This window comes from Cinclus cinclus, chromosome Z (genome assembly GCF_963662255.1).
Source record: "Cinclus cinclus chromosome Z, bCinCin1.1, whole genome shotgun sequence".
In the NCBI taxonomy this organism is placed as follows: Eukaryota; Metazoa; Chordata; class Aves; order Passeriformes; family Cinclidae; genus Cinclus; species Cinclus cinclus.
The window spans coordinates 28,144,670-28,170,545 of record NC_085084.1 but is presented as its reverse complement, the minus strand read 5'-3'; the positions used below and the strand labels follow the sequence as shown (position 1 = coordinate 28,170,545).

Here is a 25,876-nt window from a genome sequence, read left to right as displayed (position 1 = left end):
GCAATTTCAAAGTTTATGAAACGCAGGGTAAAGGTATGTTTTGTTTGGTTCAGAGACAGAAGTATGGGAATGTGTGGTTATTTCAATATTTAAGCATCAGGTGCTCACTTTAAGAAGCTTAGACATTTTTTATTTTATCAGTGTGTTCCCAGTATCATATACAATTCACAGTAAATTTTAACTCCAGTTGGAAATACTTAGCTTTCTTCATTTTCGACACTATCAGTCTCAATTAAAAGATGAGCAAAATAAAAGACAAGATTACTGCAGTGGTAATTTATTCAAGTAATTTCATTACTGTAGAAAGTCCCTTCATGCAAGAATGAAACCAATATACTAGCAATTTTGCATAATATAAATACTGTACAAATACATCTGCCAAGTTTCCAGAGAGAGTATGTACCTAACAGCGACTGGAGATCACTTCATAGCAAGGACTACATTTCTTACCTGTGGCTGGATTGATACTGGCAGCAATATGGAAGTGGCAAAGGGCATTTGCATGAGGAATAACATTCCTGTGAGCTTCATGAGGATCTTGCTGATGCAGAGCATATCCAGTATGTGCTACAACAGCACCCAACCTCCTCCTTCCTCGTCGGAAGTGCCTCAGGTTTAACTGCATGAAGAATAAGGTATCATTTAAAATCCTTGCAAAAAGAAAAAGCAGATTTAATCTGTAAGTGGTTTTCTAGGCAATAATGAATGGTATTTTTAATCTTAAAAGCTAATTTAAAGAATCAGTGAAGTTTCTTGCAAAACTGTTTGTGTTGAGTCTGCAGTAGAGAGAAACCAGTGCCTTTGGATTTATTTATGAAGGCCCATAAAAATACCTTCATGTTTTAACTACTTCATACTTCAGTGCACAGACAACATTCAATGTTCAAAGATTTTATACTTACACAGAAAATACTCTTGTGTTTCATAAACACACACTACACCTATTCAGGATTCTGAACAAAGCAGAAACACTGAGTAATCTTGTTTCAGTCTGAAAAACTCGATCTGTACTTTGGATCTAATTAGATCAGCACTTCAATGCCCCTCAAAGGCCCCAGTGAGTCTTAAGGTCTTCCTCTTTTATGTAAATATTCGTTTCCAAGGGTAAGAATTATTTCTGTTTTTAAGACTGACTTATACAGTTCAAGTCTTTTGTGCTGTAGACATCGATGTAAGCACCCAAAGGTACACAGAGTTACACAATTTGTATTAAAGATGGTGTTACACTCTTGGCATTCCTTTTCACTTCCCGTGCTCTTCATCTTTACACAGCATGCTCATGTCAAACAGTCTTCTCTCAATTATCACATAATCACTGTTTCCGATTTATAATGTTGCTTCTTATTTTCAATAGGAATACAAATTTCTACAGCTTCCTTTTTTCTCTCCTCTCTTTGCCTGTTTTCTTTGCTCTTTTGTGCCTTTCAGTCTGTCATATTTTTCAGGCACAGCATGCACTATTAGCATGCTAAATACACTACTCCGTTAAGATAATAGCATAATGCCCACGTAGGTTCTACATAACTTTGAAGGAGATCACTAATGCTACACTTTATTCCTGATTCCTGCTGGTTAGAAAAGCAGTCAGAATCACTTACCTGGTTATCTGGTCAGAATCACTTGCCTTACTGCATATGAGCAGTCTGCTCTGAGGACTACAGCAGAAAGGGTATTTCTTCTTCCCTCCATACTACTGTTTTTCCAGTTGCAGATGTCATCCCACAACTTCAGAGGTCACAAGTGAGCCCCTACCTTATGTTTTAAGGCATCATCATCCTTGGGTTTCACAAAACCTATACATGTGTGCTCCATACTGTTCCTAGGCCTTTGAACTAAACACTGCAAAGCATTCTTCTTCAGTCACCAGACAAAAATAGGCAGTTGTGACTTTAGAACAGTGTATCTCCAATGTGAGAAGCTCAGCAGAAGAGCTGTCAGCTTAGCCAGCACAAGGAAGATTTCAAGTAAATTCAGCCTTTCATAATATTTTATGCACATCTCTGGTACAAAGGATTTCAGCTTGTGATACATGTCCAAGTTACAAATTGCAAACTTGTCTAAAATCACAAGTTTGCACGTGTGTTTATTCTCTATAAAAATCAAATTCAATTCTTACCTCTAATGCACTCTGCACTTTTTCTTTGCTTGAAATATTTCTATTCAAGTTATTTGTGAAGTTCGCTGCTTCACTCCAGTTGCTGTATCCTCCCCCATACAACAGACTGTCATTGGGTAACAAAGTCTCTGCCCAGAGACGACAAACATTATCCTTACAGCAAGTCAGGAGTACATTGCAGACAGCACCACTAATGAAAGAAAATTTAAGGAGTGAAGAAGCTGCTAACTCTTGCACAGAATCAAAATAAACCATCATTTCCAAACAGTTTTCCAATACCACTTTTTGGAATTGCACAACTTACAGATACCACTGCAAGAAAAACTCAACAATACATTGTTAGGAAAATAAATGATGTAGGAAAGGCATTCCCCTCTGTTCAAGTATCTGTCTAAAAACTACCCCAAACATCACCACGCAACAATGCAACATAAAATTGTGGATTTCAATTTAAAGAAAAATTCATACCTAGAATAGCAAAATGTGTATTTTTATCTTTTAAAGTCATTCACATAAAAAGCTAGAAATATTCTGGATACCTGATCTTAATTCCAGATCTTACTGTACCTACCACTTACAAAACCATATATCCAAAAAAGAAACACAGGTAACACCAGGGATACACCAGACAATTTAAATCTAGGAACTTTTTTTCTTAATTATTACTTTTCCAAGGGTAATCTGTGTTAAATATACAGCCAAAAAATCCAATTACCCTAAACTAGATACTGGAATAAGCTACACAGATCATCAGGTTTCCAGGTCATGTAAGTGCACAATTTAGATCTAACCAAGGGTCCAAAGCAACAAACTCCCTTAGGAATCATGGGGCAGGTGTATTTTCAAAAGTGAACTACATTGTAAGAACTATAGCAATGGATTTGTGAAGAGTCTTAAAGACTGATATAAAGAACAACATAAACTTGCTCAACACAAAGGTATACAAATTTGCTTACTGTTTGGAATAGCATGGAAAAAAGATAGTTGCAGGCCACAACACTACTAATGCTACTTCAGTTGAAAGTACTGGTGAAAACTAGGGACAGGTCATTTTACAATCATTGGAACACAACCCTAACATCTCAAACTCAAGATACCAGCTCCAAGTTATTACTTGAATTCAATATCCAGATACTCTTTCTGACAGAGATCTAGCTTTGCACTAAGAGGAGAAACAAAAAGACATGAAAATTTTTGAATGTTTGTGAAAGAGGATTTCAAGTCACAGACTTTTGCTCTGATTCCATCAGGATAGAACAAGTCAGGATTAAATGCATGAATGGTTACTTAGTGCAATCAAAAAAAATGTGAAGAGACGTGACTTTTCAATAGCTAATTTTGTATTTCGTTCAATGCCTAAGTCACTCAGTCTATGAGACTTCTGTCTTTTCAGTTCTTTCCCATGTAAGAGGATACCTACCATCCTCTCAAGAGCAGAAACAGCATAAAAGGCATGCACATTCAATAACTGAAGTAAATCATACAACTGTGAGACAGCTGATTGTAGAGAGAGGCAGACTGTATAGTTTGGGGGGTTTTTTTTGAGGGAATTTATGAACTTGTTATTAGAACTACTGACCGTGGCATGAATTTACTGGTCTTTCTCCATGAAAACGCATTTACTGATCGAGGATGAGCCAAATAAACAAATGAAAAATCAAGTTCTTTTGACTGGTTTTCTGGACTGGCACCAGGTGGTGTTACAGCTGACCGCCAGCTCTCTGTGTTGTACCATACTTTCACAAGACAGTCATCCTGTGGAAAGACAAAAGGAGACAGTAAATAAGACTACCTTGTATAAGAACATGATGCACTTCAAGTACTTTTGGGTACAACTCTTGAGGTTTTGTTTTTGGTTTTTTTTTTTAAGTAAAATGCTTTTCTGATCAGAGAGGAATACTTCTGTAAATACAACTTCAAAACCTGATCTTAAAGAAAATACAGCAGGAGAGCTTCCATTTAATTCTTACCATTACTAATTTGGATTTCATACTGGTCCTTCTGATTAGCTGCCAATTTTTAATCACAAAAACACAACTTGCACTAGCCTGAGATGGTATTCAAATGTTAGTACATGTAATTCTACCTTGTCAGAAAGCCACCCAAACCCCCCGCACAGATTTAACTGTTAGGAAAACAAATAAAGGTCATAGATGACATGTCAAAAACCAAGCTCAGTACTGCTCAGCCTGCTTTCTTTAGATACACACGTAAATTGATTATGCCTTCAAGGACTAGATAAATTAATCTGGGCCTAGACTCTCAAGTTGTGGATCACCTATTAAATCTCAATGGCACTAAAATATTGAAATTACCTGGGTATGCATAACATGACCCTACTGGGGGCAGGACAGGTTGGTTTTGCTGACCAGCACTGTCCCTCACAAAAAGTTAAGTAAAGGAGCAAGACATTAAAAAAAAAAAAAAGTGCTTTAAAGATTCTCCAGGCATGCAACTAACTCAGGCATTTATGGTAAAAAAATGTTATTAATTTTCTTAATTTTCTTACTTATTCAGTAATTTGCTTTGAAAGAATTTACAATGTACGATAACAGGACATAAGACATTAGAGTCAAAAACTCTGCAATAATATTAACCTTATATAAGCTATTTGCAGATTAATTTATTTTTCCACCCTTCCACCAAATTGCTACATTAGAAACTATTAAATCATTTACATTTGACTTATAAACATCAACTCCTACCCATCAAAATAAGGCGGAATACATACATATAATGCTGACTATAACAAAACACTTGCTTTTTACATAAAACATATACTCAAATAATTCTATTTATCTGAAACATGGCTGGAATGGCTCTCCTTTCTGTCACAGTTAAAGGCATCACAGAACATAAAGCAAGCAATACAACATTCAAATAAGCACAAAAAGAATGGAGTACGAGAACTTATTGCTTTGTTTTTATACAGATAATAATTTATCATGAAGAAAGCCTAGTATTTCACTTTACATGTTGGAAGCTTGTTAATTGGAGTATAGTTTCTGTAGAAAAGGAAATCTAGGCAATTTTACAGATTTGTTACTTCTTTATTTCTTCTTTAGAGATACCAAATGTTTTAAAAGCTAGTCTTCCAGTAAAGCATGATGACCTGAAATGGCAAACTTTAAAGGAAAAAACAAGCACATAGAACTAGCAAATATGTGCATTACTCATCCGCTCCTGATGCACACAACTGAATCACAAAGATATGCATGACAACTACCTTTAAAAAGCAAGTTTATTTGCAGACTGAATCACCTTCAACTCTTTGTTTTTCAAGCATGTATTAAGGGATATTATGACCTAAACAGCCAAGTCCCAGATTATAACTAAACTGAACTCCATTCTAACCACTTTTTATGTCTGCATACTAATTTTTCACTCATGCTTCTAATACAGACTAGAGCAAATTGCAAAACTGTCTTTTATTCTTCAGTCAGAAACACATCCTTGTCAGGTTACTACTGCTCAGGATTCTGTGACACTTAAGCCAGGTTTTCATTAATATCAGCAACTGCATTGTCCTAATTAACCTTACACACTAATATTTTGCTTTGTATCTAGGAACTCTGAAGCCTCTCCTGGGTTCTTTAGTTGGTAGCAGAAACTTGATGCAGAAAACCACTACTTCTCTCACTCGTATTTCTTAACAAGTAATATAAATTCTCATATGGGTTCATCAGATTTGGTCACTGGATCTTCTACATGGTCTTGATTTTTTTTTCTGTTTTGACTTCTTAGGACATTATTTCTCTTACAAAACCTGAACAACAAGTTTTGGAATATAAATAAAAGGTTCATTTGTTTCAGGAAAACAAAAGACTGACATTTAGCTTTTTTTTTTTTTTTTTTGCTTATTTTACCAAGGGGCTCTGCTTTTGCTGATAAACTGCTCAGTGTTGAGCACACAGAACTAAGTAGTGAGACTGGCCACAAACACTGTCATGAACCATGTGCCAAACACACCTACGGAGGGGAATGTGAATGCTCTTCTACAGACACAAAAAGGCACATAGACAATGTTTACACAAAAACATGAAAGAGCTATTTTTTATTTCTTTTAAATTTTTTGGTATTTTGCTTGTACTTCCTCACTAGTAAGATATCTAGCAGTCACCTCATCCACAGATTTCCCCCATTCCCCAAAACTCTATTTTTTCTGATGTCTTATAATTTGGTACAAGTCAAAAATTAGTATTTTAGAACTGTAAGCAGTGAATATCTGGTCTGTTACCACCCTGCCTCAAACTACCTTTCTACCAAATTCATGTTTACCAAAAGGTAAAAACACAGACAGTATACATGAAAATCATTATTTTTTTTCTCATCAAGTCACTTTTTTTTTAAAAATGCATTTTTGCTGGTTTGCTCTAATACCTTATGTGAATCAGTACAAAGCTATAAGGAAAAAAAATGCTTACCTTTCCAGCAGTAGCAAAAAACTCCCCATCTGGTGAGAATTTCATTAAACAAACTTGAGAAGCAGTTCTATGGAATAAAGACAATTAAAAAGCAAAAACAAATTTTTACAACTTTTATAGAATTCTAAGCTTTTTTATTTCCTTGAATGCATTAAAACTTTTTAATTCTTAAATTCAAGTGTGTATTGTGTGAAACAGTTAAGTTTTAACAAAGTCCAAAAAATGTAAACTTGGGTACAACACATGGCTGTAGTGATCCAGAAAACCAAAATCTTCTATCTGAATACCCAATATTCAAAAATATCACTGCAGAAAAGCAGCTTCTAACAGATTAAACTGCTCTACTTTCATTTTACAATTATATTGATCTCAAACTGTTCTCTGTTGTACCATATTATTTTCCATCTTCTCTGAAAGACAGCTCCACTTCTCATACTTCCTACAATTACAACTCAGGGATACAAAAACAGTGTAAAATTAATAATGTAGTTTAAAAGTATCTGAAAGTAGCTTTTACACAAATGGCAACACTGCTATAAAATGTTAAACCTAAATATTCTAAACTTAATTATGTTGTTAACTTTTGGAGCATTTTACTGTAATAGGATGCACTAATAAATAAGCTTCCTTTATAGGGTTTGAAGCACTCAGTTATTGACTAAGTAATAAAGCTTATTAATAGCAACAAGAACATACAAAAATTTAATTGCACAGCACAGAGACAGTGTACATTTTCATCTTTTATTATTTAATACACATATAACAAGTTGTTGAGGCCTAACTTCCAAAAGGGATTAAGTTAAGGTCAACAAAAGCAGAATACATTTATGCGCAGTAACAAGAGAAAGGTGATTACAAGACCCCTGTACCAAAGTCCACTCAGGTTTAAGCTAAATTCTCCTGCTGGGGCATATATGAAAACATTTTGGAATATTTCCTTCAGGCATTAAAAAAGGCTCTTTGCAGGGGCAAAATAACTTTCTTGCAGACTTCTCTACAAGACAAAACTATTCTAAATCTAATTGCAGTAGAAATGCCAGAAGACATATAGGCACAAAAGGTGTACAAAAAAAGCAAATTCTGTTGACCTTTCCAAGACCTACTCATTCAAAGAAGACAACACTCAGCTCTATCTCTGACAAAAAGAAAAACAGGTGGAGAGCTGAGAAGACTTCTGTTAATCTTTTCAATAGTTAGAAATGCAAAACCTGTTATAGAAGGGACAGAGGAAAAGCACTCTCTGTATGATCTTGACTACTGTTACCAGTATTCTAAAGCCATACTCAGTGGCATTCTGTCTACAGGTTGACTTCTCTTATTAGGCTGAGAGATAAGCACACAAAGATGTCTCTAAAAATAGAGTAAGTCTTCAACTTCTTCCATTTACAAAGTTTATCACATTTGAAGAAACATCTCTCAGTAATCATCCTGGATGACCTTTGGCTTTTAAACACAACATGGATAAAAATTTAAGTACAGAGAAAAAAGGAACTACTGAAGGATCATAAAACAGATGTTTTTCTGGTACATCCAGAAAACTACCCATACAACTACCTACTAGAATTCTAAACACTTCACAAAGAGTAACTTCGGATGGGTCTACCCAGTCAGCCACTTTGGGAAACTTCTTGATGGCCATATGGCACATTGCTACCACATGAACAATGCACTCCACTGTACCAGGAAAGTCTGCCTCTGCCAGAAGGATTTAAATTGTCTTACAAACTTCAGTACTAAACTAAAGCTTTTCTGAATGTACATTATACAAATACAAATATCAAAATCAACATGAATACAAGAAAAGAATTCAGAGACACAGAAAAGAGAATGTATCAATCTTGACTGCTCCAAATACCCAGAATAAACCCAGACTGAAAGCAGGGAGGGAGATATGTGAGAAGGAAACAACAATGGAGTACATGGAACACAGAAAGCAGCTTATTTTAATCAGTCTTGCCAGCACAACAGTTTTCAGTTACACAGCTTTCACATTTTTTTCTTCTAAAAGTAAGAGTGCCTATTGGAGAGCTTCAATATTCGCCTTCCCTCAGTATTTTGCTAGTGTTCTGTGTAAGTAAATAACTGTCCCAAAACCAACGGTAACTGCTCTTGTAAGAGGAAAGAATGTCATGGAAATATGATTAAAGTTTATCTCACAGCAGTAATATTTATCAAGTAACAATATGCAATAGCATTTCACTCAACTAAACCAAGTATTTAATCTCAAAATGAAACAGCAAAGAAAAGGGAATTATTGGACTTTACATAGATTTCTTACTTGCATTGCCAGATACATCTCCACTCTCCAAGTCCAACACCTGTTCTTTCAGTGCTGCCATTGTCAGCAGGGTTTTCCAAATGAACAGTGGACCAAAGCTGAAGACAATTGGAGCCAGTCAGAAGGCGAGTACCTGGAACAAATACTTATTAAAATCTAACTATAAGCAAGTAGCAAACTACAGTAGCACACTTTTGTAAAGAGAGAAAAAAACTTCTGCAAAGCTGAAACTGCAGAATAAAATCTAGCAGATATAACTTTTCTAGATTTTTTTGTAGATTTGAGCATCTACAGTTCAAACTATCAAAATTATTCAAATTTTAATTATTCTCTAAAAGAAATGCCTAGGTCTACTGCAGACATTCCTCTTTCTCAACAAATATTTACCATTTAAGCCATGTTTTCTTATCAGATCAGATAAGAATAATCAAGTCAGACCATACAGATGCACTTCGTATGTTAGTTCTCCTGTAATAAGTGACAAAAGGTTTATTGTGCTCCACTTTGGTCTTCATTATCATGCTAGGGCAGAACAAAAATCTCTTCCTTGTCCACAAGGAATGATAAAATTTAAATTAAAAAATTAGGTGCAATATCAAATAGAAAAGTGTTTCTTTTAATCTGTTCATACCTGTGGGATCCCATGTTAGATTATGTGCTATGGCTTCCAGTGAGATTTGAGCATTCTTCTGCCACTGGTAATGTAACATCTGAAATTTTAAGTATTTACAAACATCAGCATGAAAACACTTCATTCTCCTCCATCCTCCTTTTCTAATATGACTAGCACATCTTCACTGCATTCTCCAAATCTTTTGAAGATATTTAACATAAGTTACTGCTTATCTAATAAAAATTGGCAGGCCATTCTGATATTAAAAGAGAAGGTTTTTAATAATATGACCATACTTATAGAGGTTTTTAACTTCTTATTTTAAAAGTTTAGATTGAAAAAAATAGTCTATGAAATTACTATTGGAATTTGAGAATTTTTTTAGGAGGAAGTAAGATTTTATTTTTGGAACAAAGAAAAGATATCAAAAATTACACAAGTTAAATGCACCGGTGTTTGATATCTCTACCATTGCTGAATTAGGATTTCAGAAAGGTCAAGATAACACATGTGATACTTCCCCTCGACTCTTTTTGCTTAATACACAAAAGGAGAGTCAAATATCTTTAGATTTTGCATCACCACTTCCTTTTCCAGAACAAGCTGAGGATTAAGTTCACAAAATATTTATCTTGTCTGTTTGTGTAATAGACCACAAAGGTTTGATGTTTTGATTTATAGCAGAAACTGAAAACATTTCCGGAAATAATATCAGGAGCAAACAGGTTTCTTTCTTAATTCACAGACTTTTTCTAAAGCAGTCACTCCCTACCCCAAAAATATCACACAAAATAGATGTGAAGTTAAAATATGACAAAGCAGTCCTTCAGCAGTTGGCAAAAAAAAAATTAAGAAGCAGCTGAAGATAAGGACCTAAAAAGACTATTTGCAAAGCTGGTTATTTTGGGCAGTTTTTAGATCCTGAACATTCCAGTAAATGGAAGACAATATTACAATAACTTTGAACAATATGCTGGAAACCACTGCATAAAAGTCAACTGAAAGAATGAAGTAACAGATTATTTCTTCAACTATAAACATTTGAAATCAAATTGTGAGTGGTGAGTGCTTCCTCTACTGCTTACAGTCACTACTCCAACTCTGAAGTTTCAAACTAAGTGTGGTGTTTACCAGTATAGAAAAACACTCAGGATGGATTGAAAAATGTGTGGATGGACCAAAAACAAGAGCAGTACATCCAAAGTGACCATAGGAGCGTGAGAACTCACATCTTACTGTAATTTTATTCCACTGCTTTCCAGCGATGTAAATTATTACACATTTGTTCATTTACAGCTATTTAATTAATATATAATATACTGCATGTTTACATGTACACCAAGAATCTTGTGACTGAGTTGGCTAGTACAAAGAGGGGAATCCACTAAATGGTCATACAATTTGTTAATACAAATGGAGACCAAACCCCTGAAGAGGGAGACAGAAGCTCCTTGAGCAATTGCTGTCAAAGTTCTCATATCAACAAACTGACTTTAATTAGAGTCTAATGCTTCTAATTATATCCATATGCCTGTTCATGTGTAAGAAGCACAGTTAAATAACTTGCCTTAAATCATATTATTATTCAGAAATTAAGATTCTGGATGTTAATCACTAAACCAATGTCACCAAAAGTAAGCCCCAAGAGAATAAATATTATTCTTAGTCACAATTATAACACTGAAGTATAATCATTCAGTCAGATACCCTAAAAAAGCCACAGATTTCGGAAACTGTTTCTATTTGGCCAAGGGCATGTAATTTCATAAGCAAAAGTTAAAGCAAGAACTGTAAAATGCATAACAAACAAAGACTACACAGGATTGTTCAGAAAGGACTCCTTATTTTAATGCCTACTCATGGCAGAATGGGGCTGTGTCTGTCTTTTTGGGTACTGGAATATTTTGGTTATGAACTGCAGGGTTACATAAGCAAGTAATATGAACCATTATCATAAAGCCTATGTTCCTTGAAATTACTTCAAATTACAGGCATCTGTCCTTATCCCACCATTTTCACTTCGCAAGCACAACCTTTATGTCTCAACTTTATTCTAGCATTAAAAGAAGACATCAAAAAAACTCCAGATCTAAAGTAAACCAGTAAAATCAGTCAGTCTTTGTAACTGCTCAGATAAATTAAGGACTGATGAAATACTTACATTATGATGACTGCTGTTCTTCTTCAAGTTGCTAACTGGCTCAAAGATACAAATCACCTTTCCATAAGAAGCTGCAATCTGAAGTAAAATACACATATATGTATATAAACACACATAAAAGAAAAAAGCTTAACAAACAAGAACAAGATGCAAATGGTTGATTTTACTTTTAACCCTGCTTGTAGATAAATTTGAAGCTTATATCCATATTTCCTTTTGAAAACAGAAAACTACATTTATCAAAAATCACTAAGCTATTGTGGTCAATAACGAAAATACAATCCTCCATTTACTCATTAATCATGATGAACTACTGAGAGTATAGCTGGACAAGTACTTTTTTAAAAATCAGATTATTAGCAATATTCTTTCCCTATTAGATTATGTAAACACCCAAGACAGTCTGCATAGTTCACATTCTCAGACATGGAACCATGTACAATCACAGTACTTTTGTGTACATCCCTAGCATTAGAACAGTCTACCTTTAAAACGTTATTTCAAAGGATCCAAACCATGCAAGGAAAACACCCAATGCAGAAAGCTGCAAATGAAACTGCTACTAAAGACTAACATAAAATAGTTCAAAAAGAGTTGCAATATGGTCATTTTTAAGTCAGTGTTTCAAAGTCCTATTTCATCACAGACTACCACCCACCTCAAAACTGCATTAAGACAAAATTATTAGTATTTGATCTCAAGGTATCTACAAAAAAGCAAACCAAGAAGACCTGCTAGGAAGAGCCAAAACAAGCCAAATGTATGCTAAAGACCTCAGGCAGAGAGCCTGAGAAAACTGTCATACAGCAATGTTGCCAAAAAGTATCCTAAATTACAGATTTAAAAAAATTAAGGAGAGTGCACATGTCATGAGCAATGGACATACTGCATTCTGAAGTGATGGTTTTTAAAAGAAGAACATCTACAGACAGGATATGCTGTAATAATCAATTTTCTATTTCTATAAAATTCTGACTTAGAAAGTATTCACAGTTTTCCTTTAACAATAAGAAAGTTATAAAATATATTTTTATTCCAGTATCAACCACAAAAGCTTGAAAGGAAGCCAAACTAATCCATCATACCTAAGATCTATACAAACAGTGATACTTATAGATCTTAAAATCCACAGATCCATAGCTTTAAGAGAAACCTTCTATATTAGAACAGATAGTTAAATAAATTTCTATCCTACTAACATCAGCTTGACCCAAAAATGCCAAGAATAATTTTGTCACATTTGCAAGGAAAAAGTTTCTTCAAGCAATTTGTATCTCAGAGTAGTATCTGCCCTCTCTAATTCTCTTTAACTACCTCACTTACTGTTGTATTCTCTAATAATTCCATTCTACACCCAACAGCAAAAAATTTATATAAACTCATTGATTCGATTTTTTTCCTTTTCTCCAAACATGGACATTTTTTCCCTATTTTATTGTTTAGTGGGTTTTAGAGATAAACTAAGATTAGCATTCTAAAATGCTCAACTTGTAGTATCCAGAGCAACCACTGCCCCCTGAAACCATGCACAAGCTTCCAGAGCCACTCAACCTGCATCTTCACTGAGCTGCATTCTGCCAAAAACAATAATGGTGAGATCAAGAGCACCTTCAGCAAGTTGCCTGACAACACCAGGCTGTGTGGGGCAGGTGTCAGGCTGGAGGGAAGGGATGCCATCCAGAGGGACCTTGGCAGGCTAGAGAGGTGCAACCATCATCTACTTCAACAAGTTCAAGGGCAAGGTCCAGAATCAATACAGATTAGGGAAATTAACAGATTGCAAACAGCCCTGTGGACATGGATTTGGATTTTTACTGGTGGACAAAAAAACTGTGCGTGAGCTGACAGCATGTCTCTGCAGCCCAGTAAGCCAACCATGTCCTGGACTGCTCCAACAGAAGGGTGGATAGTAGGGTTAGGGGAGTGATTTTCCTACCCTAATGAGACATTACCTGGAGTACTGGAGTACCTAGTGTCCCAAGCACCAGACAGACATGGACAGGTTGGGCCCAAAGACACAAAAATGGTCAGAGAGCTGGAGTACTTCTCCTACGAAGACACACTGAGAGCACTGGAATTCTACATTTTGACAAACCAAAATGGCATCTGTGTGTCAGTACTGATGAAGAATGTCTAAGAAGGAATTCCATTCTTGTAAGAATGACCTGAAAATGCATTGCTCTGTCTGGTCAATAAGCAAATTCCTAGCCATCCACTGCTTAGTACTTCAGCCCTTTGGAAACAAATCTAGTTTCCTTACAGCAGACAAACTTACAGACTCTGACCTCACAGGTCTACTTAAGAAATGAAACAATTCTGAAGCTTAGTGAGCCTTACAGTGTGATATATTCATGTGTGTTCATTTATAATTCAAGGACAAATTTAAGTGCATACAGAACTGGTACCATGCAAATTTAGAGAAATTTAAAAAACCATTCTAGTTAACAGCAGCAAGTGGAGAAACCCAGGTAGATTATGGCTGTGAGGAGCCAGAGACACAGAGAAGAACATTTCGTCATTTTCATTTGTGTTCCTTCACTACCACTGCAAGAGTTTATCACTCAAATGCTAAAAAGCAGGAATAGGGTGCGGGCAGGATTTCTCAGCACAGTGTTCACATGTAAACTCAAACCGGTTTGTATCAAAGGTCTTATCTCAAGATGGACACCAGAATACAACCAAAGTTCTCCTCAACTCATAAGGCTCATAATGATGAGCAGAAAGCTGACAATCCCCTCATACATGACCAAACAATTATCCAGGCAGAGTTCCTACTGAAGGGGTCAACAGTTCACCCTGTGACACCCCAATGGGGTGTTACATAACTGTGATATCCCAGGGAACAGTTACCTGGTAATTTCTTTTTCACTCTGACAGGAAAATTTTCAAAAAGTTCTGTTAAAAGGACTTAAAACCCAATGCTGTCTAAAATACAACATTTCTGATGCAGACCTACCTACAAAAAAACAAAAACTAAGAATTCAAGAAAGCAAACCCCATCCAAGAGAGGCTTTATGAATTGCTTGCAGGTGTTATTTTTCTGGATGATTCGAAAATTATTTCTGTGGAAACAAGTAATTTCCTGCCAGCCACTAAAATGTCAAAGTATGGTAATGACATGCTCAGTAGTGCAAAGCCATAGTGAATAAATTACTTTTGCTTCCAACTTAGTGATCTTTTAGTCAAATTCTTGCCCTGAATACAGCCCTGAATCCACAGCCTTTTGTGCAGTCCTACCTATCTTCTACAACTATCTATCTTAACTATGGTTACTACTTCACATTCACTGTACTGTTTAAAAGTAAAGACAGAAAGCAATCAATCATTTCATTATTTATTGTAGTACATTTGCCCTAACATGCAAGTATCCACATTCCTAAGAAGGTGTTTAACATGATATTGCTGGAACATTATTAGAAACACTGCTCTACGTACCTTCCCCTGTTGCACTGAACAGTCCACACATCCCACTTGAATGTTTCCATGTTTTGCTCCAGGGATTATCTGTAATCTTTCAAAGTCAGTCCCCAGTACCACAATATCACATCCTGATGCATATGCCTAAAGTATATTAAAAAAAATAAATTAATTAAAAACACCCCAAACAAAACAAAAAAACCACTCCAAAATAATGTAAAGCTTTATCTACTTACAGCATATCAGGGAAGTATGAAACAGTTCAGGCATCCTATCCATGTAAAACAATATACAATCAGAAGAGGTATTTGTAGAGAACATACAGATCTCTGCAATCTAAAACTGAGCAACAGAAGCAGAAATTGCTCTTTCTCCATGCTTAAAAGTGCATCATAAGACTTGCATAGCAAACAAACTGTGGTTTGTGGTAGAAAAACAAAAAAAATACGGAGATACAAAAACATCTAAAAGAAAGTAAAAGCATAAAACCCTAAGTTCTTGCAAAGCAGGAAAAAGTAATCTATTTCTTAGATTGGAGACAGACTCTAGAAATTTTTAATTTAATTTTTGAAATCTCTGGAAAGGGGGAATAAGAACTGAGGAGCTAAAAGGACTTTGTACAGGAAAAAATCAAAAGGGTAACAACTTGAAGCTTAGTTATACGGAAACAAAACAGTCCTTTCAGACCTGTTGAATCTCCCGTTATTCACATTAATTCTATTCTCTCAAGTTTATATTGTCACTGAGTATGTTGATATATCTTATATTCGCAGAGCCAGTTCATTGAGTTCTGCAATGCTCAAGTCAAATTTTCTTCCTATCATCTCAGAAGTTTTATTAGATACTGCATATAGATAAAACTAGAGGAAAAGATTAAACACCAGAGAAACTTGTGGAAAAAACAGTGAGAAGAATCACCCAATTAGCGTAAGAATGCAGCATTCAAGGATGAAAGTCTTAGAATAAGGAATGCACACTCATTAAAAAGTAGGTCAGAAAGATAGCAACAAAAATAAGAGCACAAACAAGTGTTCCATTAGCAAGAGAATTACAAAAGGATCAAAATTTTAATTGACTAAAAGTTTCAAGAGCAGAGTAGTGTCACAGAAACGGAAGATGGAAGATTTCCATACACTGACAAAAGTAATCATGCCTTACAACATAACTCCCCTACTAATTTCTAATGTATTAAATAGATACTGTAGACTTGAAAACAAAAGCAAAATACTGAAGGCTAGACATATAAATTTCAAATCTGATGGTCATGCTTTCAAATGTTTTACATGAAAGAGTAGTTTTACCAAGACTGGCCTAGATTATCATACCATTGCACATCTTAAAATAAATAAATAAAATTTAAAATATCAAGATTTTGGACTGAAGGCACTTTCCCCACACAAGATTAGTGACCCTTCATAAAAGAGTCTCAGCCAGAAGACTGTGTTCACCATTCTCAGCCAATATTCAGTTATCACACTGCAAACAGCGGAACACCAGGGACCACCTCATAATTGAAAATGCTGTCTACAATTCTGCAGACTAAATATAACCATATATTTATGATCACTTATTACTGGTAGGTTTTTGAGGCCCTTCTGTCCAGTTCCCCCTTCAGCTTCAGTTCAAGCACTGCAATTCTGCTTGTCAAAAGAGCAGCATTTATTACTAACTGGCATACTGAACTACAGGTTCCAAAGCAATCCAAGTGAAAACTCATTCCAAAAGAGCAGACTGAGTAGTAGTTTTTGTTTAAAAGTTAAAGCAATTATTTTGATGCGATGGCATGAACTTCAGACCTGTTTGTCACAGAATGTTTTTTTTCTTCAGTTAAAAATTATCTCACCTGGTGACTCACTGGTTAAGTCCACAGTTCACCAGAAAAGAAGTTTATTCAGAAATATCACATGTTTGATTTTTCCCAGAGCCATTTCTTAGAATTTAGAGTTCTGTATAGAGGCAGTTTTAAGGAAAACAAAAACAAACAAAAAGAACGGTTTCTATGCAAAGACATAACACAGAAAACTAGACACAGCTTTATTAAAAATGTATTTAAGATTGAAGAGTCAAAGACTGTATGAAGCCCACCTGCTGTTTGTGAGTGCCCCTCCCTAAGCTTCACCAGCACTTCAAAGACTTACTATACTTCTCCCATCTGGTTCTCTCCAATTCTAGCTTCACACACAAGCCTGAAATCACCTCCTGCCACTACTACACAATTATAGGATAGAACACAAAGAATGGCTCGGATTGGAATGGACCTTAAGGATCATCTGGTTCCAAGTCCTTTGCACCTGGCAGGAACATCTTTAACTAGACCAGGTTACTGAGAACCCCATCCAACCTGGCCTTGGACACTTCCACAGAGAACATACCCACAGCTTCTCTGGACAACTATTCCAGTGTCTTATTAACCTCACTGTAAAGAATTTCTTTCCAACATCTAATCTAAACTAACTTTCACAGTCCGAAGCCATTCCCTCTTGTCCTGTCGCTGCATGTCGTTGTACACAGTCTCTCTCAATCTTTCTTGTAGGCCTCCTTCAGGAACAGGAAAACCATGATAAGGTAACCCTTAAGCTCCCTCTTTTCCAGACTGAACTTCCCTCAGCCCTTCCTCATGGAAAGGCGCTCTGTGGGAAATGCAGGCACAGAGCGCTCACGGCCTTGTGCACACAAGCTCAGAGACAGAGATGGATACAAAGTCTCACCTAAGGCTTTGGAGAGCGCTTGGAGAAACAGAGCATTAAAAGTAAAATAGACAAAAACAATACAAGTTTGTAGTATAAGTGGAATTACGTTTTAAGCAAACAGAAATATGCATTATGTAAGCAAAGCCATATGTTAAGTAAGACAGTAAAGAGTTTTAAAGTTTAGCAAGAGAACCTGTTATAAAGTTAATCAGAAGTTTAAGATGTATGTAAGATGTTTGTAAAGTGTTATATGATTGGTTAAAAAATGATGCATTATGGCAAAGCCATGAAAAGCAAAACAATTAATGATTGGTGTAAAAACATGCTAGCAAACCTCGTAGAAGTATTTGATTGGCTAAAAAACTAACATAAGGCATTGTAAACTAAGAATTAATCGGCTTCTGATGTCATGGCATAGGATCTAACACCTTTAATGTCTCACCCTCCTATGAGACTGATGCCAAAGGTAATAAACCATCCTTTAAAACATCTCTCAGTTGCCCTGTCTCTCATAATATTAATCTCCTGATAGTCCTAATTATATTAATGGCCCTCCTCTGTACTCACTCTATGTCTTTCCTATGCTGGAGCTGGATGGAGGATTCCAGGGGTCTGGGGTGTCACCAGAGCAGAGGGGCAGAGTCCCCTCCCTCCCCTGCTGCCCACGCTGCTTTGGATGCAGCCCAGGACACCTTTGGCTTTCTGGGCTGTGAGCACTCATGGCTGGGTCATGTCCAGCCTCTCACCCCCCAGCACCAGCTCCTTCCAGCAGGGCTGCTCCCAATGCCTCCATCCTCCAGCCTGGAATGATAACAGGGGCTGTCCCAACACAGGGGCAGCACCTTGCACTTGGCCTTGTTGAACCTCATATAAAGCTCCACACATCCATCACAGTGAGTAGGGACCAACACATACAGTAACATATACCATTAGTAGAAATAATGCAATTCATAAACTATTTTAATGAGATCAATAACTCCATCAGTTTTCAGTCCTGAGTACACTTGGCATTTCGCACTGAAAGAACTCCATTGGTAACTATCAAACACCGAAAGTAACTAGAAGAAACTGAAAGAACTCTGTTAGTAATTATCAGTTCTGTTAGTAACTATACACTGAAGACTTGAGGAATGAGCATATTCATCAATACATCAGGAGAAAAGATTTAAAACAGTTATTACAGAATATCCTGAGCTGAAAGGGACCCACAACGATCACTGGAGTCCAACTCCTGGCCCTACACAGGAAGTTCCAAGAATCACACTACATGCTCAAGCACAGTGTCAAAACACTTCCAGAACTCTGCTGCTGTGACCATTTCCCTGGGGAGCCTGTTCCAGTGCCCAACCAGCCTCTGAGAGAGCAACCTTTTCCTAATATCCACCCTATACCTGCCCTGACATGACTTCAGGCCATTCCCTAGAGTCCTGCCACTAGTCACTGGAGAGGTCAGCCCTGCCCCTTCATTTCCCTTGTGAGGAAGCTTGTCATGAAGTTTCCCCTCTTAGCCAGGCTGTCACTGTTGATATGGCTTCCCTTCCAGACCCTACACTGTCTCCTTTGGATGTTCTCTCACAGCTTCATATCTTTCCTACTGCACTGCTCAAAACTCAGAACCCAGACTAGCTCCTGCTAACCCAGGCTACGATGGACAAGACTAGCTTAAAGAAGTACTACCGCATCCTAGACATGCTGCTTCCTGAAGGTATCCCCTTTACAAATATGAACCAAGAAACTACACCTCCTCATATCTTCTACTATGTTTAAACACAGATATTATTTTATGTTTAATAGCAACAACTTCATATGCCATGTGTTTAAAATAAAAGTTTGTTAAACTGGGGATAAACTATCTGAAAAAAACAAGGGGAGCATCTTCTCATCCTAGTAGTTCTCAGTTCTAACAATTAATTGTAAGTGCATTTGTAAGAAGGTGCACTTGTAAAAACAAAATCTTGTTTTTAGATGAAAAATATAATCATTCCAATCTTATGTTCTGATATTTCTGCACACTACTTGAAAAGACTGACATTTAGGGGGGAAAAAGGGAATCACTTCAGAGCGGGAATCTGTTCAGACAGATTAGATCATACGTGGTCACACTGGCTTCCCAATGCCCAAGAAGCTGCAGAACCACTGACTAGTTCCTAAGCCCGTAGAGCTGATCAGTTCCCAAAGAGACAGAAAGGGGAAAGAAAGACCTTTTCAAAGGGCTTCCAAATATAACTACAGCCAAGCAGAAGGATGATGGAGGTTATTTTTGATGTTTAGTCAATGTTCACCTGCAGGGGAACCGCAATTTCAAAGACAAAAGGCAAGGGATGCAGAGGGCAGGGAAGTTCTATATTGCAATGGAAAAACTGTCTGAAGAAGAAGGTGACTAAATTTTCTGGCAAGAAAACTGCAATTGGCTCTCTTTTCTACTGCTGCCTACTGTTCTCATTATTCCTCACGCTGACCAGACACCTTAGGAGGGAAACTTCTGTACTCCTCTCCTCCAAAGGTGTCCTTCCATTGGTTCGTTGTTGTCCCCTCTGCAACTCATCCATAAGACTGTATCTGTGCAGAGATGTCAGATCCTCTTACACTCACTGGAGCCCAGACTCCAGCTGTAAATGAGGTTCCTAAGCAACAATATCTTACCAAGATGGTTCACTAAACAAAGTGTATAAAATTAACTGCTGGACTCATTTTACACTTAGATTTCTTTTTTTATTCACTGAAGAGGTATTTTATAGTATAACAGAAGACTATATTCAGGAGGAAGAAATACCTTCCATATCCTAAGAGTGTCTCAGATACAACAAGAATGAATTTTGCCCACCAGTAGCTTTATCTAAATTTTATTGTGAGACTTGTCCATGAAAGTTCACATGCCATTAATTTTCATTTTAACAGGAACCAATAAAAGTGCATTTTTGTAAGCAATGGTAACTAAGAAAAAAGGTAACCCCAGTTTCCTCTTAAGCAAAGTGCAAATGATTCCAGTATAAGAATCACTTGTATGTATATATATATACACACACATATATATTTTCATATACATAGATATATTCACTTACCTACATTACTTGGCCCTGGGTGGGGAGGGGAAGGGAAGGAGAGGCACAGCACGAAATACTGTCAGTACAGTTGAATGGTGAAAGAATTCCTAAATATATATTAATTTTTAATAATAATACCCTAAGACAAGATTTTGAAGCAAGCAGAGCTTCTACATCTGATGTTGGCAGGCCATAAAAGCCTTTCACCTTAAGAATGCCCTAGAACATTTACAAGAAAGTTGTCTTTGCACAATAAGACAGGCAGATAAGTGATATTATCATGTACCTGGAATGTTTATTAAACAATACTTTGTTCTTCTGTTACACAAATAAACAAGATAGAACTAGTTCAAGCTGCAGGACCATGGATCTCACTTGCTACTGACATAGCAAACAAGCCTGAAATTATGGAGTGAAAGATGTTCCAGGCCTGTGAAAATAAATGTGATTTTGCATTGCAGAAGTGGGTTTTCACAAAAATTCTGCCCATTCTTTTAATCCATTGTTGACTCTTAGGTCTAAATTAAAATTTCTTTGAAGAAGAATAACAGACATTTTGACTAGAACAATGCTTTAAAAGCACAGGAAATAATATAGACTATTATGTGAACTATTCTGATTTCCTTCTAAAGTGAAAGTCTGACATACACAACTCACAATCTGATATTGGTATTGGGAAATTGCTCTGAACAGAAGGAAAGCAAACAATTGGAGGCCTTGACCTCTCACATAGCACAGCACCTCTAACACATTTATTTCCCTCACAACTGACCTCCTTGACATATTTCTTCTGCATATTGACATACAAAGTTTTTGCTATAGTTTCTGCTACAGCTATGTAAGGGTTGACACATTATGTTGGACAACTTGTAAACTTACATCTCTTATATGAAAGGCAGCTATTATCCATGGCTAAATGCAGCAAACATGTACACACATGCGTATTTATGAAGATACTTACATATAAGCACATTCAAGCAAATATGGGATCAACATATACTAGAAAGACAATGCAGAACTCAGTAAAAGTCAAGATAAAATCTAAAGACAAATCCATGAAGCAGATGATACTGCAATAATTGCTTTTTTTTTTTTAATGCCCTGTGCACAGAATGCTCAAAATCAAAGCAGTCACCATGAGACACATGGCATCTTGTATAATTCTATTTAAGTATGGTCTCTCTCCATCCCCACTTTTGCATCAGAACTCACACTAGTCTAAGTATTCCACTTAAAATCTTATTTAAAATAACTAAATTCTTCTATTAGGATGCTAGACTAAATTTTAAGCAAGAATATTTCACAATTTTTGGGAAAAAAAACCCCAACTTTCTAATTTATCAAAAATGCTTTATTATACTACAACTGTATTATAGTATATATAAGTACCAAATTGATTGACCATACACTTTTGAACCATATTTCACTGAAACAGCACTTCTCATTGATGTGTAAAGAAATGTTATAATTTTTTAAGGATTAATTCCATTAAGAAATAATTACCTTCTTAAGTCCAGAGTCGTTTAATTGAAATATTATTAAAAAAAAAACAAAAACCAAACAAACAAGGAATTCTTAAAAAAAGTTCCATATTAAATCCCTTTCCTTTATAAATACGAGCCAAGAAGCAGGTGAGGTGTAAACAGTGTAGTTTCTTGACTGACTCTTTTAATAACTCAATTTTCTGGACTACAGATATCCAGGGAGTTCTAAGTGCTAATACTAAGTATTTTCTAGATAAGTAAGTAACAGTATAATTGAGTCATTTATATGACTTCTATAGAACTTCAGATATTTAGTTCCCAGTTCTATCAATTGTACATAGCAAGTCCCTCAGAATTAGTTTAATCTCACACACAGAGGAAATCTGTCAAGGAAATATTTTGGTTTAATTGAAATAATCCATGTAATTAATCTTTCACATATTTTTTTACCCCTACAGACAATCACTCTTTTGTAACTTTCATTATCAGTCTTGGGACTTGCACTTGTAAAGTTGTTATTGCTCACAGAGATTTCACCCCACTTCCCCCAGTCTTCTGCTTTGGTGCGGGAGAATAACAATGATTTTAAAAAAATTACATAATCAGAACTGAATAAGCAAAAAAACTGTACCAGCACTGGTTATCCACTTATTAACTTATATACAACATCAGTAATAACTAGTTCAGAGGAATCCTATGTGATAAACGCCACAAACTTTTTAAACATTTACTCAAATATTTCAGATCTGACATGAACAAAAGAAAGCAAAGGATGTCCTCCACTATGGACAAGTACATGGAAAATAAAATAATTAAGTATCAGAAGGACATAAAGAATAAACAGGTAAATTGTGGCATCTGAGGGACAGGTTCTCATTGATTTAGTGCACCATGTGTTGCTATCACCTGCCCTCAGCAGAGAAACAAGAAGCATGCTTCTTATGGTATCTTCATGCTTATGAGCCTTTTTCTACACATAAGTAAAAGATGGACTAAAAACTTATCAGTACTCTCTCCAAGGAAGCTCATGCTCCACTTTACACTTCACATCCTAAAAACAGCAAAGTCAGAGCAATAAACCTGCCTCCCATTATAACAAATACCTGAAATACCTCCTTAAAACACAAATGCACATATTCAAAAAGTTGTATATAATTCAGTGGATACAGGAATTTTCATACTAACTTTGCTTCAAATTTTTCACCTTTCAAGAGAAGAATCTTGATATTTTTAGCTTAAAACTGTATTATTTTAAAATACTTCACTTTAAATATTGTGTTGCCTATGTAAAAATATCCTGAAGCATACTTTATCTAAAAAAAAAATTAAAGTTACAAAGTTCTCCTGTTGGACAAGGACAACTTGTCCCTCCTGTGCAGTACATAATCCTGAAATATCAACTCCTGTGTGCTCAGCCACAAAAACTGGTGGCATAGAGTGAGATGTTTGGGGTTTTCTTCCATTTCTAAAATACAGTTCAACGGTATGTATACTTATTAATGCTTATATCATAATTTTGGACAGGGAAAAACTATGGTCAATTTTTTTTCAGACTTTCTAAAGGTAGAGTCCATCATTGTTTTCCAAAAAAGCAGAAATTAGCTTCAGCATCTCTCACTTCTTAATCCTTCTGAGCAATCTTGTTAACTTAACCCAGTGTTACAGAATCAGTAATAACAACAAAACCAGCCCTGAAGCAGTTGAGGATATTTCTGTTAGCCATTTTAAATCCAAGTAAAAGAAACCATTAATAACACTTCAGAGAAATGATAATGCAAGGAAGATGAATGCAGCTATAGGAAGTATTGTTATTACATTTATGTCAAGGAAACATTGTTACACTATGCTTATATGAAAATAGCTCCTGCAAAAGAGAGGCCACAGTAATGAATATCAAAAATTACATTTCCCAACCATTCCATTCTCCTGGAGAAGAGGTTCCTACTCTTATCCACTGGGGACTTCCAAAACTTTACGCAAGTTCAGCTGTAACAGGTAGAAAGTGATTCTAGTGACATGAACAACCAGAATTACTTCCCTCAAAAAAGAATGCCACCAAAATGGCAAACTTACGACAACGTATTTTGAAAGCCTACTAGCACTTCTCTTTAAAGTAGACTTTCTTGTCTCATATTAAACCACTTCCCACCAGAGGTAGGTCTTTGACATTTCTGGGTATGCAAAATTCGAGAGTTTGGCACACTTTGGTACCTGAAGTCTCAACTGCTGTAAGACACCCTCCAACATGAACTTACTTACAGGAAGCAAGACATGGCTGGACAACTCTGCAGACAGACTCGGCAGGGCCAGCCCAACCCTGGGGAAGCGCCTCTGCTCCACTACCCCAGAGCCAAGCCGCAAGTAGCCAGACGAATTTAACTGCGTACACCAGATGGAAGAGCAAACGAGCTCCCATTCCTGCATTTCTATCTATCATTCATTCCCTTATCAAACTGGAGAGCACACGAGGCTGAAGCTGGGGGCAGCCATAAAAGGTAAGGTTAAAAATACCCCAGCGTGGTGCCCTGAGGAACTTTGCCGCGTCTGATTTCATTCCTCCTCAGCCCCACGCCGAGGGAGGGTGGGAAGAAGAGCACAACAGAAGTCTGTTTACAAAACAAGAGCAAAAGGAAGGAAAACGCACGCTAATAAAGACTTCGGCCTTCACAAGGCACTCAAGTGTTTTCTCTCCACTCCAAGAACAAACACGGACAGGGAGTTCAAGCAGGCTTTGAAAACCTCAACAACACTAGAGCTGGGTATTCCAAGGTCTCCTTTCAGCTATGCCCAGGAGAGGATTACAGCCACCCTCCTGACTGCGAGGCAGCGCTGAAGCTCCCACCCAAAGGAGCCGCACGTCCCCGGCTGCCGTTTTATGTAACCTTTTATCACCGCCGCCACCTCCCGCGGCCCCGACCGCCGCTGCCCGCACGTGCCCGCCGCCCCGCCGGCCCCGCGCCCGCCCGGGCCGCCGCCGCCACCGGGACGGCCGCTCCGGACAAGTTTAGCGCATCCCCGCCCCCGCCGGGCCGGGGACCCGCGGGCTCCTCGGGCGGTGCCGCCGCCTCCGGACGGCGCTACCGGGGCGAGTCCCGCGCCCGGAGCCGCCCGCGGCCGCCGCGCCTGACGCAGCCGCTTTCGGCGCCGGGCCCTGCGGAGGCGCCGCGACCGGGGACGCTCACCGTGAAGGGCCGGTCGTGTAGGCTGCCCACGGAGAAGCAGCTGTCCCCGGGGTTCACGGCGCCCGTCAGCACCTGGTGCAGGTTCATGGTAGAGGGCGCGGCCGCTCGGCCACCGCCGCTTATCCCCCCGCGCCCGGCGGCGGCGGAGGCGGCGCTTCCCGGGGGCGGGGCGGGCGCCGCGCATGCCCGGCCCGGCCCGGCCGGCCCTGGGGCGGGTGTAGGATTCCGTCCGCGCCGTGGGGAACCCGACTTTCCTGTTAAAATAACCCGACTTTCCTGTCAAAATCAGCGCTGGGAAACGCTGCCGCCGCGCCGCGGCCAGGCGGTGGTGACGGAGCGGGCTCGAAACCTGCCGAGCCCCTGCGCCTGCCGGGGCCGACTGCGGGAACCCCAAGCGCGTCCCCTCCCAGCCCCTTTCACTAGGGCAGGGGCTCGGCCGCAGCCCTTCCACCGGGCAACAACAAGAG

The 25,876-nt window shown here is 37.7% G+C and overlaps 1 protein-coding gene across 8 annotated transcripts in view; it reads right to left on the bottom strand.

Moving 5' to 3' along the window:
* Nucleotides 1-25,512, bottom strand: part of DMXL1 (Dmx like 1) — a 77,201-nt gene extending 51,689 nt beyond the window's left edge. For all 8 annotated transcript variants that reach the window (XM_062513463.1, XM_062513464.1, XM_062513465.1 and 5 more), the window contains exons 1-9: nt 25,410-25,512; nt 15,028-15,153; nt 11,593-11,670; nt 9,450-9,528; nt 8,819-8,951; nt 6,541-6,607; nt 3,696-3,871; nt 2,117-2,306; nt 451-619 (exon numbers count right to left, since the gene is read on the bottom strand). In XM_062513463.1, coding sequence (XP_062369447.1) covers nt 451-619; nt 2,117-2,306; nt 3,696-3,871; nt 6,541-6,607; nt 8,819-8,951; nt 9,450-9,528; nt 11,593-11,670; nt 15,028-15,153; nt 25,410-25,496 — 1,105 coding nt within the window. In that variant the 5' untranslated portion in view covers nt 25,497-25,512. The remainder of the gene's footprint in view (nt 1-450; nt 620-2,116; nt 2,307-3,695; nt 3,872-6,540; nt 6,608-8,818; nt 8,952-9,449; nt 9,529-11,592; nt 11,671-15,027; nt 15,154-25,409) is intronic.
* Between the last annotated feature and the right edge of the window lie 364 nt (nt 25,513-25,876).